At 48.7% G+C, this 21,378-nt stretch overlaps 1 protein-coding gene across 1 annotated transcript in view; it reads right to left on the reverse strand.

Moving 5' to 3' along the window:
• LOC146871475 (uncharacterized) overlaps positions 1 to 20,057 on the reverse strand; it is a 32,533-nt gene extending 12,476 nt beyond the window's left edge. The window contains exons 1-2 of the mRNA XM_085651081.1: positions 19,199 to 20,057; positions 4,600 to 4,678 (exon numbers count right to left, since the gene is read on the reverse strand). Coding sequence (XP_085507207.1) covers positions 4,600 to 4,678; positions 19,199 to 19,269 — 150 coding nt within the window. The 5' untranslated portion in view covers positions 19,270 to 20,057. The remainder of the gene's footprint in view (positions 1 to 4,599; positions 4,679 to 19,198) is intronic.
• Positions 20,058 to 21,378: the final 1,321 nt, after the last annotated feature.

A 21,378-nucleotide genomic window follows, 5' to 3' on the forward strand; every position in this document is an offset into this window, starting at 1 on the left:
CCTCAACAAATGAGCACACGCAGCCAAACCAAGAAGGGACAACCTCAACCAGGAACGAGCACAGAGACAATCTAGTACTCAATCTTAGCAAGAAGATCCTGACAACAGATGAGATATCAATCCTTAACAAAGGGCTTGGGTTTGTTACGACAACACATGGAGATGATTTTCAAGTACAGTGCGACTTGGCTAAATTCTTCCGCAAAATACGATTACATTTCTTTTTTAACAACAAAGATATGCCCCCTACTACTACAGAGGAGATTAACACTGGTCTAAAGAATCGATCGACCTTCAATCCTCCACTACACAGCGTACCTCCTCAAGTTTTGACCTTTGAGAAAGCTGTTACAGAGGAGATTACAACCTTATGTAACAACAAGAAGAAGGCAAATCAATATAGCAATCTCCCGAAGCAGGAACGATTGGCACTGAAAGAACTCATGCAAGACCAGACAATTGTAATCAAGCCGGCCGACAAAGGCGGCGCGGTCGTCATTCAGGACACTGAAACATATCGCCAGGAATGTATAAGACAACTAGCAGATAGGAGATTTTACCAACCTCTCCAACAGGTTCCAACAGAGAGAATTAAAAAAGCCATCACTGAAGCAGTGGAAGAAGCTTTAGCTAATGGTTGGATCACTTCACAAGAAGCATCGTTTCTGCACACTTCTCATCCTGTGATGCCATACTTTTATACTTTACCTAAAGTACACAAAACTCAACGTCCACCACCAGGAAGACCCATTATATCGGGTCAAGGGTCATTACTAGAACTTTTGTCTACTTTTGTGGACTATTTCCTGCGGCCTCTGGTTAAAGATATGCCAACTTATCTACAAGATACCAAAGACGTCTTACGCTTACTACCCACGGTAGATTTTGATATCGAAAAAGACCTTTTAGTATCATTTGATGTAGAATCATTGTATACATCTATTCCTCAAGATGAGACACTTGAAACCATCTTTTCCATCTTGAACAATACGACTTTAGATTCCATCACTCCTGTTCACTTTATTATGACGCTTGCACATTTGGCTATGAAAGAGAACTTTTTCAAATTTGAGGACACTGTATACCTTCAAGTCTCCGGTACCAGCATGGGAAGCATTTTTGCTCCAAGTCTAGCCAATTTGTATGTGCACTCTTTTGAACAGACACACGTGCTCAATCACGATAATCCCTTCCTCGATTCCATCACATTATGGAAGCGCTACATCGATGACATCTTTGTAGTATGGCGTGGGGATCTGTCATCGATCTCTCCCTTTTTACATTGGCTTAATACCAGAAACAATTTTTTGAAGTTCACAGTTGAAGCGCAGAAAGAAAGATTGGCTTTTCTAGATCTATCTATCTTCACTACTCCAACTGGATTAGAAAGTGAACTTTACAGAAAACCAATGTCTCGTAATTCCCTTCTTCGATATGACAGTCAACACCCCAAATCTCTTAGGGACAATCTCCCTTACGGACAATTTCTGCGTGTAAGACGCAACTGCTCAACAACCGTCAAGTATCAGATGCACGCGAAAAATCTTACTGAACAATTGATTGAGAAGAAATATCCAAAATCTTTGATTAAAAAAGCTTTCAAACGGGCCTCCAACAACAACAGAGAGGCCTTAATAGAACCACCTTATGCTAAACCACCGCTGGATCGGTTAACCTTTGTCCATACTTTCAGCACTCTAACCAACGGGATTCAGAAATGTGTGAAGAAACACTGGCGTCTCCTTAACTCATGTAAAGAAAAGATACAGTTACCCTTATTTTCTTTAAAGAGAGGTAGCAACCTCAGAGACAAATTGGTCCACACAAGACCTCAAGAAGAGAGACCACGTCCAATCGGTACTCTGTGGGACTTACCAGCGGTCCAGGGACACCACCCATGTGGTACATGCTCAGTATGCCCACAAACCAAACATTCTAAATCTTTAGACATTGGCACGAGGACACCGTGGGAACAAAGGATTTTCACTAATTGTAATAGTGAAAACTTAATTTACCTGATCGAGTGCCCTTGTAAACTTCGATACGTGGGGATGACTACTCGTAAAGTCAGACTACGCATGCTTGAGCACAAGAGCACCTTCAGATGCAAAAAAACGAACACTAGGCTAACGCGCCACTTTCTTGAGGCAAATCACCAAGCTAGTGATTTTTGTTGGACTGTTTTAGAAAAACCCTTTGTCCCATCTCACGTTAGTGATATATCTCGCTTCTTGTTTCTCAAAGAACAAAGATGGGTTTTCAAAATTCACAGCGATCTAGAAGGTCTAAATGATGACATCCCTTGGGCTTCCTAGTGAGACACTACTGGCTTCTACAGTCCATGAGTTGCCTTCATATGTCTCTACCTCCATATAGGTCGGTTAACAAACATACATATCGCAGTGACATGTATTTCTACGGAGTTCTCCACAACACATGAGTGTTTTTTGTCATAGGTCCATCGCTCTACATGACCCGGCTGATACCATTGTGTCCTGTAGTTAATACTGTCCTGTACAAACAGCTGTATGCACTTCATAGTTGGATTTATACGTCTTGTTATACACACGTAATATGTGCACATACCCGCGATTGAGTAACTCGGTGTCCTTGTGCTCAATATATTTTAGAACACCTAAACTATGCATTACCCCCAATCAAGTATGCATGACAGCTAATATATCAGCTTTGGCATTGTTTTGTCTCTCATTGACAAGATCGATAAAGTTGACATTTTCTCGGTAAACTACAATCCCCTGGTGCGCTGATGTCATTCTGTAGTTCTTAGCGCAACCGGATTAGGATTGGAGGTTTACTTCGGAGCTATGACGACACAGACTGGCCATTGGCCGTCCAATGCAAACGCGATTTCACGCACATCGCGGGCGTTTAAATGTCCATGATCCGATTCAACAGTTACCTCCCATACGTCTCAGATACATCCCGAGGTACCGACGGAGAGGTAAGGGATATGACTTCTCCTTTTTTGTACACTACTCGTTGCGTGCTCCGCTTTATACGCTAGATTAACTACGAACTGCCTCAATTCATTCCATTTTATGAACCACAGGTTACCGTATAGTTAATGTTGTAACCATCTACTTGACGGCTGTACTGCTGTAGTGATTGCCGATACTACTCCATTTTAATTATAGAGACTCTGGCATGCAGCACACGCTGCGTTACTAGACACACGCCGCAATTTGGTTTATATTAGTATAATCTCTCTGCCTGGGAATTTTTCAACAGAGCTTTTAGCAGAGCGTGTAACAGGGCTGTTGTACGTTGTCCTGTTTCTTTTTCTAATTGGGAGCCTACCACCTTTGTGGCCTAACAGTCTCCCTACTTCCCTTCTGATTCTTCATAGGGCGGGGCCTCCTTTAACCTGAGTCAGCACCGGGTGAGGTGAGGCTCACTTCTCGTGCTAATCAGGTAAGCACCTTGGAAAACGCTATTGGCCTTGCCCAATACTCACTATTCTATTTTGAGAGAGAATGTTTAACTTTACAACTGTGTTTTTTCTGGTTTTCTTTTTTGTTTGCACAGATAATTCATATATACTGACTGCACGAAGAAGTCATACACCACAAAGGTTGTATTTTACACACTTATTATTCTTTGTCACACTTGATTGTTGCAGTAGCAATAAATAGATTACAAGGTCCTGAAGAAAGCCATTTGACCATGGGGTCAAGCAGGCTGAAACATGTCGACCATATTGTTATACAGCCTATTTGTTAAAAGCTGTTTCTGCACCATTTTTTAACCCAAGGATTAGTAGGAATATTCTGAATTAAACTTCCTCTTTCCTCTAAATCCTTTTTTAATACCTTCACTTGATTGCACTGCACTGTTCATATATCATTTTCGGTATATATCTACACATTCTGACTAAGCCAGTGACTTTGCTGTCTTCTTTTTCCCCCTTCCCGGGTTACATTCAGGTGCTCTGGTCGACACCTATACCACACGTAATACCCCCTGTTGGAGAGGTTTATTGTGGTGGGAAGGTTGGATATCCAGATGATGATACTGACCAATCACTGGTTATTGATGGAAATCCTTTATAGCCAATTAGCACTTTAATGTTTCTCTCTCACTTTTTACATTTGTCTTTTCTGTTGTCTTTCTTCAACACACAGACCATCAGACTTTTTTGTGTTATTGTGTGTTCATAGATGCAGCATTCCCCAACACATAACCCCAATGTTGCCATATGGTAATCTCGCCTCTTCCCCCTAGACCTATAGCTGTGAACTGGCTGCTTATACAAACTCTGAAGGTATTCAAAGAAGGCACTACATCAGTCTCAGTTTACTAGTGAGGTCAGGCAGGAACGGCCTTTACCCGGGAAGTGAATGACTGATGAGAGTGACAGACACAGGAGCCAATCGCAGTGTTGGAGCAAGGACAGAGGTAGATGGTACATAGGGTGTATGTGGAATATTGTAAGGCGTTGCAGCAGAAAGCGAAGACTGGTCGGGCCAGGCCTATATAACCCACCTCGCATGCATCCTCTATGCAATGACCACAAACCTCGCTGCACAGGTGCTTACACAAGAACCGCACAGCTTACAGCGCTGTTCCATAGACACTCACCTCTTTCCCCAACTTTGTTGAACCGCAGACTGTATGCTTATCCACAAACTTCCCCTTCATGTTCAAATACTTCACTTTCCTGCAAAAAAGAGGCACGAATCACAAAGGTGAAGGGCATGGAGACCGCACTGCAGTGCCAACCGCATGCCTGGTGCTTATGAATCAGTGACACTTACCTCCCTGTAATGCAGGCAGAACAAACATGAATAAAGTGAATCTGGCCACAGCTGTTTGTGCAAACAGCTGCACGAGATCAGTGCACAGACAGATAGAAAGAGAAGACACTGTAATGCATTGTAGGGTTTGTATATGGCCCCCCTTGTGTTTTCATTCATAGAGATTGTACTGCTGGCGGGACCCTGGGAAGGACCAAAGGCAACTACTGGCTAAAGAGGAGAAGACAAAAGATACGGGTGTGAGAAAGGTTCCACAATAATGAGTCTGAATATTGTTTTTTCAGCGACTCTGGTTGAGAGAAGATTACTAACAAGCGCTCGCGAGGCAGCCACGGCACCCGCGCTTTACTTATAACATTATAAGTAAAGCGCGGGTGCCGCGATTATATCAAAAGTAAAGAAATAGATGTTTTTTCTATTTCTTTACTTTTGGTATAATCGCGGCACCCGCGCTTTACTTATAACGTTAAAAGTAAAGCGCGGGTGCCGCGATTATACCAAAAGTAAAGAAATAGATGTTTTTTATATTTCTTTACTTTTGGTATAATCGCGGCACCCGCGCTTTACTTTTAACGTTAAAAGTAAAGCGCGGGTGCCGTGATTATACACAAAGTTAAGGAAAACAAGCATTGGCCACAAAAGTCATCGCGAGCACGATCGCTGTGAAAGCGAAAGTGATCGCGATGACGCGCTAGTGCTGCTGGCTGGCTAGCGCATGGCGGCGATGTAAAGCCATATAGCTGCTTTGCGCGCGTGCACGCCTCGTGCACTGTAGCTCTATGCCAGCGGTAGCACTTTGAAAAGTCCCTTACAAAATGTCTCTCCGAGCCAGCGCATGCGCTGGGCTCAGCGAGACCTAAAAACGGGCAGCGGGGCACCGAAGGAACCAAGGGCACACAAGAGCACGGGGAACAGATGGCAAATATGGGCAGCGGGGCACAGAAGGAGCAAAAGAGCACACAAGGGCACACAGAATGCAGGTGGAGCTGCAGCGGGGGGAGCGACCTACCTGGCAAGGGCAACAGTCTCTGGAGGCAGCAGCAGGTGAGGGGTCTCAGGCAGCAGTCCCTGGAGGCACATCTGTGTCAACGCCTTCAAAGTAAATTTTCAGAAGATCCTGGCTCGCCCTCAAAGAGCTGACCGACAATAAGCAATCTGAAACCTTGGTAACTATAATACCATTTCAAAGGCCCACAATCAACCCTGCAGCCTTGCACTATTAAAAAACAGAAATGCAGAGTCTCACATATGACGTGTGTTTTCAGAATCTGAAAGCACAGGTTGTGTTTGAAACTCTGCATTTAAAGCGCACGGCTGCGGGGCTGATAGTGTGCCTTTGAGATTGTATTCATGTTAATTGCAGCGCCCGTGTATGCTGCAATTAACATGAATTCTATTTCAAAGGCACACTATCAGCCCCACAGCTGTGCACTAATAAAAAAACGAAATGCACACTCTCAAATATGACGTGTTTTCAGAATCTGAAAGCACACGTGGTGTTTGAGACTCTGCATTTATTTTTTGATATAGCCCCGGCTGTGGGGATGATTGTGGGCCTTTGACATAGAATTCATGTTAATTGCAGCACCTGTGTGCTCTGCAATTAACTTGAATTCTATTTCAAAGGCACACAATCAACCCCGCAGCTGTGCACTATTAGGAAAAGGAATGCAGAGTCTCAAACACGATGTGTGTTTTCAGAATCTGAAAGCACACGTCGTGCTTTAGATTTGCTGCATTACTTTTCCTAATAGTGAGGGGCTGATTGTGGGCCTTTGTAAAAGTATTCATGTTAATTGCAGCGCATGACGGTGCTGCGATTAACACGAACACTTTCACATAGGCCCACAATCTGCCCCACAGACTCGCACTAATAAGAAAATAAATAATGCAAGTGCCGGAGCCACTTGCTGTTGAACGCGGGGATGTGGTGTGTGCGCGCTAATTATGAGACCGTCGCGCTCGGATGACTTCAGTGCGCGCTCGCACAAGCACGCAGGTTATAGGGAACAGTGGTCTGTTGTGTCGTCGTGTGGGGACCACTACCGCTGGGGGCCCGGTCGTTGCACAAAGACACAGGGACACGGAGCTTGCTGGTATGGTCCGCCGCCGCAGCCGTTCTGGCGTACGTGCGTGCGCGACCCGTATTTTATTGCAGAACATCACGTGACCTGATGCGCACGCCTCAGCGTATCGCGTCAGTGTCACGACATTACATTCCTCCCCAACACACAAAAAAAACTAAACATTCAAAACATATCCTAATACCCTGGACCTGAAAGGACTGTCCACTCTGACATTGGCCCAACCTCAACATATGCCAACTTATTGACCCAAATCAAAACAATCTTACTTGACGTAGTCCTTAAGGCGACGGGAGGGCTCGGGGTGCTGTTACAAGTTGTATCGAGACTCTCCACTGTCCGGCAATACACCTGAGCTCCTACCCACATAGTCATCGTTGGCATTCCCATCACCGACGGCCGGGGCATCCGGTTCTGGGAATCAGCTCCTCCGACCACTGTGTCCATGGACTCAGTTTGCTCTGGCGACCTCTCCACACTCCGAGGGCGGCCCTGGTGCACCCCCTGATGCAAACTTCCCGTTCTGATGGAGGGCTGAATCTTTTTTAAATAAGAAATATTCCGGGTTACCTTTTCTCCTCTTCGCCTCACAGTAACGCAGGTACCCTTGACCTCTTCCACAGTCGATGGTTCTGTCTCGAACCTCAATCTAAACTTGCTGCCAGGTGTTTGGTTTTTGATAAGTACCACGTCCCCTGGTACCATGTCCGGCACCACTGCTCGGCGTCGGGTATCGGCATGCGCATATGCTCCTCGGCGCCGGGTGTCAATGGCACTGTCGTCGGGGGCTTCAGGTCGCCACTCCGGATGATGTGGTATAGTGTCCGTGACCACCCTTCCCATCAGCAAGTGAGCGGGGGTAGTTCCAGTGGTAGAGTGGGGCGTCTGGCGATAGCTTCGGAGGAAGGTAAAGATGGCGAGTTCTACAGACTGGCTTTTGTCATGAGCAATGCGTATTACCTTGTTGAGGGTTCTCATGAAGCGTTCGGCCTCCCCATTTGCTTGAGGCCAGCGGGGCGTGATCCGCCGATGCCGAATACCCAAAACCTGCAGATACGCAGCGAACTCTTGGCTCTGGAAGGGGGACCCATTGTCCGTTCTGATTTCCTTCACCAGTCCATGGGTAGCCATCATCTTCTCTAGTTTTGGAATCACCTCACTGGCGCTTTAGGCCGCCAGTCTTTCTACTTCGGGATACTTTGAGTGGTCATCGATGGCAACTAGAGTGTGCCTTCCGTCCGGCAAGCTGCCAAAGTCCACACTTATCTGGGACCAAGGTATTCTTGGACGAGGTTCCATAACAATGGGAGCAGGCCTGGGTGCTTCTCCGGTGACCTGGCAGGCGTGACAGGCCCGAACCGTGGCTTCTACCAGGTCGTCCATGAGGGGAAACCAGACTTTCGTGCGCAGCCTCAACTTGGTTTCCACCATGCCTTGATGGCCGACATGGGCTAGATCCACCATCCTTTGAGTTAATGACGTCGGGATGACCAGTCTGTGCCCCCTCAGCAGACATCCGGTGTCACCCTCGGTCAATTCCTCCCTGACATGGTAGAGGCTGTCCATTATCTGTTTCGCCATGGGCGTCAGGCTCTTCCACTCTTCTCTGTTCCAGTTATTGTTCTGGACGGCTTGCTTGGCTCTCTGCAGACATTCATCCTGATTGGTGGCACGTAGCAGGCTGGCCATGGACACCGGTATGGGCACGACCGAGCGGTGACACATCGCACATACTCCTCAGTTTCCGCCGCTTCTTCCATTTCTTGTGGAGTGGCCTTACGGGGGTGGCGAGAGAGGTAGTCAGCTGGATTCCGTGCCCCAGGCTGGTATTCTATTTTGCAATTGTAATTTTGCAACTGGAGCATCCACTTCTCAATTCTCGGTGGTGGTTTCGTGGATGTGCCCGAAAAGAGGGCCACCAGGGGCTTGTGGTCGGTGGTCACTACGAATGGTTTTCCATACACATATAAGTGGAAATGGTGACAGCCCCAGTGAATTGCAATTGCCTCTTTCTCTATCTGGGAATATCTTTGTTCCGTCTCAGTGAGTGACCTGCTGGCGAACGCCACTGGAGCCCATTCCTCTTGACTCGTCTTCCTTTGCAGAAGGACAGCGCCCAGTCCGACCGGACCAGCATCCACGGCGATTAACGTGAGCTTGGCAGGGTCAAAGAATGCAAGCGTGGTTGCTTCAGAAAGCACGTGTTTGATTTCTTCGAAGGCCCGAGCCTGCTCGCTGCCCCACGTCCACGGGGTGGACTCTTTTGTCAGTTCTCTCAGAGGCATTGTTAGGTTGCCCAAGTCTTTGATGAATCTACCACAGTAGTTGACCATTCCTAGGAAGCTTCGAACTTCAGTGATGTTTGTGGGGGCAGCCGCTTCTTTAATGTCCTTCACTTTCTCCGGGTCAGGGTTTACTCCCTCTGCCGAGAAAGTGTACCCGAAGAACTGCAACTTATCGCACAGGAACTCGCACTTTTCTCGATGCAGCGTGAGACCCGCCTCTCTTATCCGCCGTAGCACTTCTAGCAGTCGCTCGTTGTGTTCTGCGACCGTCGTGGCGTGTACCATAATGTCATCGCTGACATTAATTGCCCCCGGGATCCCCGCGATGAGCTCCTGGATCACGTTTTGGAACACCTCGGCAGCGCTCGATACTCCGAAGCTCAACCGGGTGTACCGTCTTAGCCCGACGTGTGTTGAAAACGTGGTAATGTTCCGGGACGCTTTATCCAGTACCAGTTGGTGGGATCCTGATCGAAGATCCAACTTCGAGAACCACCTGGCACCCGCCATCTCCCCAATGAGGTCGTCGATGGTGGGAGTGATGTGGCGCTCCCTCTTGATGGCAACATTGGGGAGTCGCATGTCAACGCATATCCTGACTGCTCCTGGTTGCTTGGGCTTCCTTGCCACTACTATGGGAGACACCCACGGGGTAGGTCCAGATACCTTTTCGATTATTCCGGCCGCCTCAAGCTTCTTCAGTTCAGCCTCCACCAATGGTCTGAGATGGAATGCTATCCGCCGGTGTCGCAAGGCTATTGGCTGAACGGTGTGGTCTATGTGTAAGTGGATTTCTTTGCCACGGAATTTGCCTATTCCTTGGAACACCTCTTCAAACTCCTCCAGGATGTTGTGCATGGACTCTTGGTGCACTCCGAATGCGAAAGTCACTACTCCGAGGTCTTCCGCGGCCCGGCAGCCTAGGAGCATGCCTTGCCCATCCTCCGTGATGTAGATATTTGACGTGACCGACCGTGTTCCGTGAGATATCGTGGTTTTGAACTTCCCACACACCTTTAGCGGTTCCTCTTGTCCATACGCGAACACCGTTATTGTTGACGGGTGTAACACGGGCTTCGGGTGCATGGAGCTGTGCAGTGCGGCAGCCATGATGTTGATGCTGGCCCCCGTATCCACCACTGTGGTGATCTCTTGCGATCCTACCCGGACGTTGCACTGTGGGAGCCTTCGCGTCTTGCGCATTGCAGTGCCTATCATGTGTATCCTGTGTACCACTTTCTCTTCTTCGCCATCGTCATCCATGTCGCTGGCCACCAGCTCTCCCTCATCCACGGCATTCACTGTTTGGCGGGGTTTGCGGAATCTTTTCGACCGGCACACCTTCTCGAAATGGTTGAAACGACCGCACCCCAGACACTTCTTCCCTCGTGCGGGACATTCCGCCGCGGCATGTGGTAGCCCCCCACAGTATCTGCAGGACTTGTTCCGGAGCGGCAGCTCCCGCCCCCTTTTTGGGCCACCTCTGTTTCGGCCTGACTGCTACCGCGTTGACTGGCTCCACCTTCACCGGTACCTGCAGGGCAGCTTCCATGTGCGCGGCGCGCGCTTTCGACAGCTCCTTCATCTGACCCATTGTTAGTATTTCCGCCAGTGGTTTACCAGATTCCTCCAATATTCGCTCCCTCAGTTTGACTGACGCGCACCCCTGTATTATCTGTCCTCTTATTTCTTCCGTCTCGTCTCGGAAACCACAGGTGGTTGCTAGGTTCTTGAGGCGGGCGTGGAACTTGTTTAGCGACTCCTCGGGGAGCTGGCGCGCTTGGCGGAATATGAATCGCTCATAATCGCGGTTCGCCATAGGTTCGAAGTGTTCATTTAACGCGGCTATCAGTGTTGTGTGAGTTTTGGATGTATTTTCCACGAGCGTCTTGACTATATTGTGAATGTCCTTCCCCCCGAGATGAATGATCATTGCGCGTTTTTGGTCCCTATGGACCTTCGTGGCTTCAAAGAAGATACGTAATCTGTCTTCCCAATCCTTCCATCGGGCTGCCACTGCTGACAGGGGCCCCTCTACGATGAACGGCTCAATTGGGGGAATGTTTGTCATGTTGCACGTGTGCTGCCTGCGCTAGGCGAGACCTGTTGCTGAAATGGGTGTGGTTCCTACCAGTGCCCCTCTCCCACGTGGCAGATCGACACCCCTTGACTTGCAGTATTGGGACCTCTCCTGTGCTTCCTGGGCTGTGCAGTCACTTGGGGGCCTTGATCAGCTGGCCCACAGCACCCCTCTATGCTCCCAACAGGGTGATTCCCTTCAGAGCTTCAAGGAAGCTAGGCTCATTACTCACAATGCCGATGGCTCACCGAGGGCACCGCCCACTGCCTGCGCGTGACAGCGCTCCAGGAAGGCTTCAGAAAGGACACACCACGTGGCAGGCAGTGCGCCGAGGATGCTTCACGGAGGCGATTCTTCTCTGGGCCAGGAACGCGTGAGGCGTGAACAGCCGGCACCCAGGTGCGCGCTTCAGACACCGTGCGTTACTATGCACGAGCGCCGCCCCAGGGGGCACAACGAGGTCCTCCGATTCCATGCGGGGGCACGAGCACCGTGAGCGGAGCTCACTACACGGCCGCCACACCCGCGCGAGGCACAAAGGCGAGGGCACGCCCACCCTCGTCGCCACTTTGTTGTGTCGTGTGGGGACCACTACTGCTGGTGGCCCGGTCGTTGCACAAAGACACAGGGACACGGAGCTTGCTGGTATGGTCCGCCGCCGCTCTGGCGTACGTGCGTGCACGACCCGTATTGCAGAACATCACGTGACCTGATGCGCACGCCTCAGCGTATCGCGTCAGTGTCACGACATTACAGTGGCCCCTATAGTTCTGTAGCACGCAGGTTATAGGGAACAGTGGTCCCTATAGTTCTGACCCAATTCAGGCCAGAATACCAATGATGTTAAAGGGTAATGTAAATATCACTGGGGGGCGTACCTTGACACTGCGGCTACTGCTCTCTTAGTCTTTCTGTAGCTCTCTCCGTATTTATCAAACATAGCTGATGGCAAGAAATAGCGATATTAAGTCTTCATGCTTATTAAGAGCTGTATGGATTTAATGCCCGACTTCATTAACGGCGACAGCTTACCTTTGAGAAAGCGTTTTTGCCGAGGGCTGCCACTGTTTAGACGCTCACATCGTGTAGCGTAATACTAGGAAAAAGGACGTTTTTTACGGGAGCGATTAGTCTGTTTGTCAAAAGCGCGTCAAATTTAGTTGGCATGAACCAAAAAGCGGGAGGCTTACCCACTATTCCAAATAGAGTATTGTTGCCAGTACACCAGCAGTGCACTCGGGCTCACAAATGGGCGGCTTGGACATTTACACGTCCTCCATTACGTGCAGGACACAACTAGGGCACATGGGTAATGTGGTTTTAAATGATGGGCCAATCATAAATCGTTGGTCATTACAGGATATACTTGATGCATTCTGGGACACGCAGTCTCTAAAAAACGACTATACCATGCAATGATCAGGGAGACCTATTTTGGGAAGAATTTTTGTATTTCGAAGGATGAAACTAGCTTGTTCACGCTCTCGAAAGCTCAGTCATTGTGTTCAGGCCTGTTGAAACACTATCGAACTTCAAAATTAAATATGCCTCTTTCTGTAATAGGAGGCTATCAACATCGCTTGCATATTTAGATGCTGTAAGGGAGAAGAGCACAGTCCACTTAAAGTCGTTCTCGCTATGTGACTCCGCAACAAAATGCTCAACTATAGGTGCGGTGAGCACCTTTTTTTTAATGCGGGAGCGGTGTTGGGTGATCCTCTTGTTCACTTCTTGGTTTGTCTTGCCTATATATACCTTTTTGCATGGACATATAATGGGGTAACCACATTTTTAGTTTTACAATTAGTGAATGCAGTGTGTTTCCATTTTATGGATTTGTGTACAAACTCTGTGCCTTCCAACGACGTACTGTAAGCAACACAATTGCTGCATTTCTTGTGGCCCTCAATGGATTTTAGATGCATTCAGACAGGGGTCACTTAGCAACATTGCAGGTCACACGACAGAGTCGCCAGTTGGAGAAGCTAAGATAACTCCAGGTCAGGTACATTTGTAAACCTCAGGTGGTTAAGTTTTTGAGACTTTAATAGAAAGGAGTCGATTGAGTTTGAGTAATAGTAGTTTTTGTCTATCACTGTTTTAGATAAATCATCATTACACACAGGATTGAAGTCCAGTGCAAATCTAGACATTTCAGAAGCCCTGACGAGAGTCCTTTCATTGTGAGGACAAGGACTCGAAACGCGTTGGCATTTTTTTGTCAATGGGGAACTTAAATTACTCACAGAGTCTGAGGGAGTTTCACTGTTTCCCCGTTTCTATATAATGATGTTCCCTTTGATGTACAAAGATAATCATGAAAGTTTAATGAATAACACAATATGAATAGTCAGTGCAATATTGTCTAAAGATTCAACAAGTAACTATTTTGTTTGTCGTGGTTTATTGTTTTATTTTGTGTAATGTTCGATGTACACTGTTCATTATATAAAGTCAATTGTTGATTGTTTTGTTTAGAATATCGGAGGTAATGCTTTATTGATATGATTACCTGTCTTCCTCTTAATAAATGTGCAGACAAACAAATTAATTTTTACAAAAAAATACGGGTTAATAAAAACCTGATTGAACAAAAGTTATGTTCGTTCATCACTTCAGCCCAAAAAAATATATGCTGGAAGTAACCTATAGGTTCGGGTAATCACTTGTTGTTCGTTGAAATTACGGCCCTACCTGTTCCTAGTCCCATTGGGCCTAACTCCCTTGTTGTTCATACATTGACACGAGGCACCGCAATTCAGGCAGTGGAGCATGCCAACCGCCATTTCCCCATGTCTCCATGCCTATCACTGCCGCACTTGTGTGAATGGGGGTGCTGGTGACACACTGCCGAGGCCAGGCGGTAGCTACCGCGATATGGGGGCCATACATTGACACGAGGCACCACGATTCAGGCAGCGGAGCATGCCAACCGCCATTTCCTCATGTCTCCATGCCTATCACTGCCGCACTTGTGTGAATGGGGGTGCTGGTGACACACCGCCAGGGCCAGGCTGTAGCTACCGCGATATGGGTGCCATTCAATAGCAATGGCCATCTGGCAAACATCAACAGTGCACAGTACCCACATGGTCATGGGCACATCATTGTACAAACGATGCCAATGTTCCATTTACTCCACTGGTGACTACACATGCCATGTTTGTGTGTGTGATTTCGTAGATTGGCCTGTACTCCCTCACATGTCACTTATGAATTTGATGGTCGTGTAGGCAGGACAGTGTTATTCTGGACTCTACAATGTGTACACATGTCAATGTGTTGAGGTGCAGTTACAATCACAGCAATGCTCGTCTCAATGAAGGATGATCTATTTTGCATGACCTCTCATGTCTGCTCATACACACATTCGTCATTTCTGCGCCGACTGTGGTCATTGTGTGGTGGATGTGTGCCAGGTTGAAATGACGCATGAAGGTGTGACAGGTACAGCAGCTAGGTAGGAGACAGTGGGGTTGATTTGTTACACATATGCTGGATGCTATACTCCCAGGTGTGCCCATGTGAAATGTGGCCATATCCCTATGTGCATTCACATTGACCAAGGTGGTGTTTGAGGTACTTGTTTTGTGTAAGTTGACAGGTGTGCCCTTTGTGTAGCTGAAGGTGTCCCTACATGTAAGCTGGTCTGTTGCTCAATATTGATTGCAGTCGTTGTTGTTGTGTCATCCAGAACATGAGATGCTGTGCCCATCTCATGATGTATTGCATTGACGTGTCCACTTTCATCTCAAATGGGAGGAGGCCAAATCTGATTTGTCACTTGACGGTGCTGGAGGACACGGAGGATGTGGCGATTATCCGGAAATGCCGTCTGGATAGAGCCACCCTAAAAACCCTTTGTGATCTGTTGGAGCCCCACCTGCAGCCTCGCCGGACATATCCAACAGCTTTCACCCCTACTTATAAGGTGATAGCGGCCCTGCATTTTTTTGCCACTGGATCGTTCCAAGAGACAGTGGGTTGCGCTGGTGGAATGTCACAACCGATGTTCAGCATGGTGCTGCGTGGTGTACTGTCCGCCACGATGATACACAAGGACAGATACATGTATTTCCCCAGGGGTGCAGAATTGCCAACTGTGAAGGGAGACTTCCATCCCCTTGGACACATCGCCAATGTTGTTGGTGCCATTGATTGCACCTATGTTGGGCTTGTGCCACCACAGGCAAGTGAGCACATTTACAGGAATCGCAAACATAACCACTCCATAAATGTGCAAGTGGTGTGCCTGCCAGATATGATCATCTCCTACATGTGTGCCAAATTCCCAGGCTCGGCCCATGACTCCTACATCCTGCGGAACAGCATTGTGCCCCAGCTGATGGCTAATCTGCTTCCCGAGCGCGAATGGATTGTGGGTGAGTAAGCCTAGTCGTATGGCGTGCTGGGTGTGTGACCTGCTGCCCTCTGCCTCAGCGACATTGCAATGTATATTTTTGTTTGTCATACCTAGGTGACTCTGCATATCCCAACCGTCCGTGGTTGCTGAGCCCACTGCGGAATCCCAGGACCCCAGCTGATGTCCGCTACAATGAGGCACATGGGATGACGCGTCGTGTGGTGGAGCGTACTTTTGGTCTGCTCAAGTCACATTTCCGCTGCCTGGACAAGACGGGAGGTGCACTGGCATACTCGTACGGGAAGGTGTGTCAGATTGTTGTGGCATGCTGCATGCTCCACAACCTAGCCATTCGCAAGGAGATTCCCCTGCTCCTGGATGATGGTGAGGACCCAAGGACCCAGCCTGCAAACTAAACCATGTCCAGTGATGGGGACAGTGGAGAGGAGGAAGGTGTTGACCTGTGTGAACAGCTCATCACCCACTACTTCACTTGAAGGTGGGTGACAACGTACAACATACCCATTGTCTGCTGATATTGCTGTTGTCGTGAAGGGGTATGTGAGAATTGTAACAGCAGCCAGTTGTAGACTCAGAAGTGGTTGGCAATGTTTCTGGGACAGGTCATTTGGGAACATCTACAGGACATGTATGTTGACACTTGTTGCCCATTGTGATGTGTGCATGTTGGGTTATCCTGATGGTAGGTGTTGTGTGATGTCTGTGATGCCACACCAAGACCAGTGAATGTTGTTCTGTTGTGTTTCCCTAGGTCCCTTCAACTTCTCCTTGCCTACATACAGTCCATACTCCTGGTACATTGTGATCATGTTGAAGACTACATCCTGCAATAAAGACGGAGCAGACACGACAACATGTGTGTAAGGATATTTTATTTGCAATGGTGACATGTGAGGGGGGTGTACATTTCCATTGAGGTGGTGGTGGAGCAGTGAGTTGACAGTTATGGTAAATGAGATAATCGAGTAGTCACCACATTGATGTGGTGACCCACTCCAACAGACTGGGTGCCATTCACAAGGCAGTGTGGGGAAGGACAGTCCAAAAAGTCAATGCAGTGGTGAAGAGGGTTGCCATCGTGGCTGGCTCCGTGACTGGCGGCTGGCAGGTGCCTTGCCTACAGATACTCCCAGGGTCTTCTTAAGACGGCCCCCTTCGTCGTTTGGCTGGGGGGGGCCCTGCTGCAGGGCCAGTGGGGTCTGAGGAGTCACCCCTCTCTGTGGTCGCAGGGGAGGATGGTGAACTGTCATCCTGCGGCCCAGCAGAGGGAGGTAGAGGTGTTGGTTGTGGCGCAGGCCTGTCCTTCAGTACTGCCACATGCTGGCCCAAGAGGTCCAGAATTTGTCCCATGCGGGAGTCGATGGACCTCATCAGTAGGATGAACTTGTGCAACAGTTCGTCCGACCGGCCCGTTCGTGCCTGGGCCTGTTCGTATGCACCAAGGACTCTGGTGATGTGTTCCAGGGATTGGGTCCCAGCCTCCTGGTGTCTGTGGGTAACCCTGCCCCTACCACCTGCCCTGCTGCCACGGACCTGTTGCCTTACCACGGTGGGCACCTGCATCCACTCCCTGCCCTCCTCAGTCGGTGTTGTGGGGTGGTCATCCTCTGGGACAGGGAGGGTGTTGCAGGCAGCACTGGTGGTGGTGGTGGTGGTGGCCACATAGAACGTAACAGCAGAGGTCTGCAGTGAAGTTGTTATTGCCGCAGATGTGGGGGGGGACGATGGGGTCCTGGGACCTGTTGCTCCCTGGCACACCAGATGGGCTGCCTTTGAGCTCATCGCCCAGGGAATCCTGGGAGTCACCATCTGAGAGTCCATGTACCGGGGGGTGGGGGGAGGGGGGGGGAGACTGTCTCTGCAGGTTGCTGGTGTTGTCCTCTGCAGTGAGTTCTTGGTCACCTGTGGATCAGATGGGAAATGGTCATTGTAGTGCACCCCACAAGCTTTGTGTTAGCTGTGTGTCATTCACTTATTGTACACTGCACAATTGACTGATCATCACATTGTTTACTATGTGCACTACTGTGCTTCCTGACATGATGCAGTGGTACATGCATTACTTGTCCATGGTGTGAGGTGTCAAGGCATACCAAGCGACCCGTGCATGATTCATGATTACAGGGACCTGTTGCCATCTAGGGACTGGCACAACAGGTTTGTCATTGAGGACTCTTTGTTGATTTGTCTGACATGACAGGCATCACATCTGGCCATGGACTGGCCATTGTCATCTCCTGCATACCTTTGTCCTGCCATGTGCATATCTTGATTTGTACCACCACACATGCTTTTGTATTTTTCGAATGGTCCTTGTTGCACTTGCCCCATGGCAGTGCACATGTCAATAGGTGCTGTGCATGATTGTGCCCAGACTTTCTTCTACATGTGCATTGGTGTGTCACACTTTGGTAGCTGTGACAGTTTCCTTAGCTTACCTGAGTGCACACTGTGCGTGGCAATGGGGTAGGTGTGCATATGTGTGCAATGAGAGGGCTGGTGTTGTCATATGGCACCATTTCTTTTGTGACGTATGTGTGGGTGCACATACTGGCTACTTACCTGTAATGTGCGCTCACATTTGGCTTTGTTATGTGACACATCTGTGTGTGCGTGGTGGAGGCTTACATCCTGCTCAGTGAGGTCACAAGACAGAATAATATGCCTACCTACCTGTAAGTTTGTTTGGTGTACTGCAATGGCTTCCAACTGCTTCTGGGTGGGGGAGTGCTCCATCCTGCTGAGGTGTGGGACTGGGTGCATGGTGGGAGTAGTGGTACAGGTCTCCCACCCACAAACACCCTCACTGTGAAGTTGGCAACCTACCTGTAAGTTTGATGAGGGTAATGTAATGGCTGACACTTGCTTCTGGGTGGGGCGGTGGGAGGGCTCCATCCTGCTGAGGTGTGGGCCAGGGGGCATGGTGGGAGTAGTGCTACAGGCCTCCCACCCGCAAGCACCCTCCCAGGGAAGATGGCTACCTACCTGTACGTTTGATGAGGGTAATGTAATGGCTGACACTTGCTTCTGGGTGGGGTGGGGTGAGGGCTCCATCCTGCTCAGGGAGTAGTAGTACAGGCCTCCCACCCCCAGACACCCTTACTGTGAAGATGGCTACCTCTCTGTAAGTTTGTTTGGTGTACTGCAATGGCTTCCAACTGCTTCTGGGTGGGGGAGTGATCCATCCTGCTCAGGTGTGGGGCAGGGTGCATGGTGGGAGTAGTGGTACAGGCCTCCCACCCACAAACACCCTCACTGTGAAGTTGGCTGCCTACTTGTAAGTTTGATGAGGGTAATGTAATGGCTGACACTTGCTTCTGGGTGGGGTGGGGGGAGGGCTCCATCTTGCTGATGCTGTGGGACAAGGGGACCTGGCGGGAGTTGTAGTGCTGTCTGCCTGTACACATGCCCCCATGGTAATGTTGGTAGCTACGTTTGGGGTGAATGGGAGTGGGTGAATGTTGGATCTGTGAGGCATGTTTTTGTGAGTGTGTGGTGCAGATGGATGGGATTTGTCCTAGGTGGTGTAGCTTTGTAGTTGTGCAAGGCAGTACATATCAGTGTGGTAGTAGTCATGTATTTGTACTTACCAGCCTCCACTCCCCCGGCTACTCCTGTGAGACTCTCTGGATGCAGTATGGCAAGCACCTTCTCCTGCCATGGTGTGAATGGTTTTGGTGGAATGGGAGGGCCACCGCCAGTCCTCTGAGCCAGCTCACGGTTCTTGCTTCTCCTCTCTTTGACAACCCTCTTCAGATCATGCCACAGCTTCATGATCTCCTTTTTGGATCTTCGGGTGGTCCCTTCTGCATTGACCCTTTGGACTATCCTTGCCCACATCTGTGTCCTTGTGGCTAATGGTGTCTGTTGGACCAGGCTACCAAACAGTTGTGGTTCCACTCTGACTATCTCATCTACCATGACTGTCAACTCACTCTCAGTGAATTTGAGCATTTTCTGTGTTGCCATGGTGTGTGGTGTGCAAGGTGGTTGTGGGTGCAGGGGTGTGAGTGGTGAGTGTGGTTGTGATGTGCAGGGGGCTAGTGGTGCAGGTGTGGAAGTAGTGGTGGTGCTCTGTGTGGTGTGGCTAGTGATGTTGTGTTTTTTGCCTCTCCTTTAAGCTGGGGGGTGTGTCCCTTCTCTCCTGGAGTATTGCAAAGGAGTGTGGTCAGGGAAGGGGCTGGTTTTATACTCAGCTATGTGGGTGTGTCCAAATGGGGTATTGCGGTCAGGTGTGGTGTGTGTGTGTGTTGTCCTGGGAAATGTATTTTTTTTTTGCCATGTGGTTGTGTCATTGAGGTGCGTTTTGTGTATTTGGGGGGCATGGCTAGTTTGCTGTGTGCACTTTTTAGCCTTATTGTGGGTTTTTTGCTTCGTCCGCCATATTTTTCACAGATCGTCCGCAGCGGTGGCTGTGCTGCAGCTCTTCCGCTGGCTCTCCCATTCATCACAGTGTGCGACCGCGGCGGTCGGAAACAGCGGTACGTACCGTGGGACCATGGGGGATATCCTAATTTCCCATGCAGTGTCTCCGCTATGCTTGCGGCGGGTTGGTGTTTTTCTGCCGCATATCCGACCACCGCGGACGGATTTTGTCAATCACCGCACGCTTCGGGCGTTTTTTCTTTGCCCCGTTCCGCCACGGTCGGTGTTTTTTGGCAGATGATCCTAATTTGGCTGCCGGTTTTTCCACGGTGCCGGCGGGTGGTTGTTTTCCGCTTCCATGGCGGTCGGGGTGGTTTTCCGGCCGCCATCCTAATAGGCCCCAAAGATTGGGCAAATGTATTTTTTAATCCACTCATTCACTAATATGAATATCTCTGACCTTGTTGATCCTGCTGATAGGGCCAATGAGGGGAGTGAACCATCTATTGAGGAATATAGCTTCATTCTCTATGTCTGGAGTGAGACCTCTATAATGTATTCTAATCTTCAAGAACAGCCTTTAAAGCTTCAGCTTAATTTTTCAGCAAAGCTATTTCTTTCTCAGTGTGCTAGACAAACAAGGAATAGTCACAAAAAGCTAAGCTAAGTATTTTTAGCTGGGTATCAGGTTTTAAAGCAGTATGGCATAACGAGGATAAACAGTGTAAGGTAATCCCGTGGTTGTAAGCTGTGGCTGCTAATTCTGCTGAATTGATAGTTGCGCTGATATCCTGTTTTGATTCAAGGAGACTTCACAAACCATTCATTACCTCATTGTCCTCTCTGCAACATTTAAGTAAATCTTAACAAAAAGCTCTTTTAGCCTTTCCAAACTTCACATTCATAACAACCTGGTAATGTAGTTCCACTTACAGTTTTCGGGGCGGTGTCTCTGCTGTAGCGCTCATCTTACCCACAACATCCATTTTCTTACTTTTCCTGTCGAAGTGCGAACTACTCGGGGGCTGGAGCATGTCTCTTTGTTGCTGACAATCACAGAAGTTGGCCCGGGGTCTGCCTTCTTAATTTCAGGGTCATATTGTGGTGATTTATATTTCTTTTGTAAGCATGGTATAGCTGCTTTAACTACGGCAGGAGTAAAGATTTGTACCCCACTGACTTTATTAAGCCTGGTACTAGTAGCAGAAGAGGCTCCATTAGGACTCCGCTGGTATGCTCGGATTCAAAACACCTTGGGCCAAAATATCATGAAAAGTCTTAATATTGTCAGCCATGGAGATGCACAAAGAAAAGCCAGTCAAAGAGGTTTGTGTGCAGTAAGACACAGAGTAACGAAATCTGGAAAAAAGAATTGACAAATGGTAGGAAATTTGGTTCTTCAACG

Source organism: Triturus cristatus, chromosome 1_1, assembly GCF_964204655.1.
Source record: "Triturus cristatus chromosome 1_1, aTriCri1.1, whole genome shotgun sequence".
In the NCBI taxonomy this organism is placed as follows: Eukaryota; Metazoa; Chordata; class Amphibia; order Caudata; family Salamandridae; genus Triturus; species Triturus cristatus.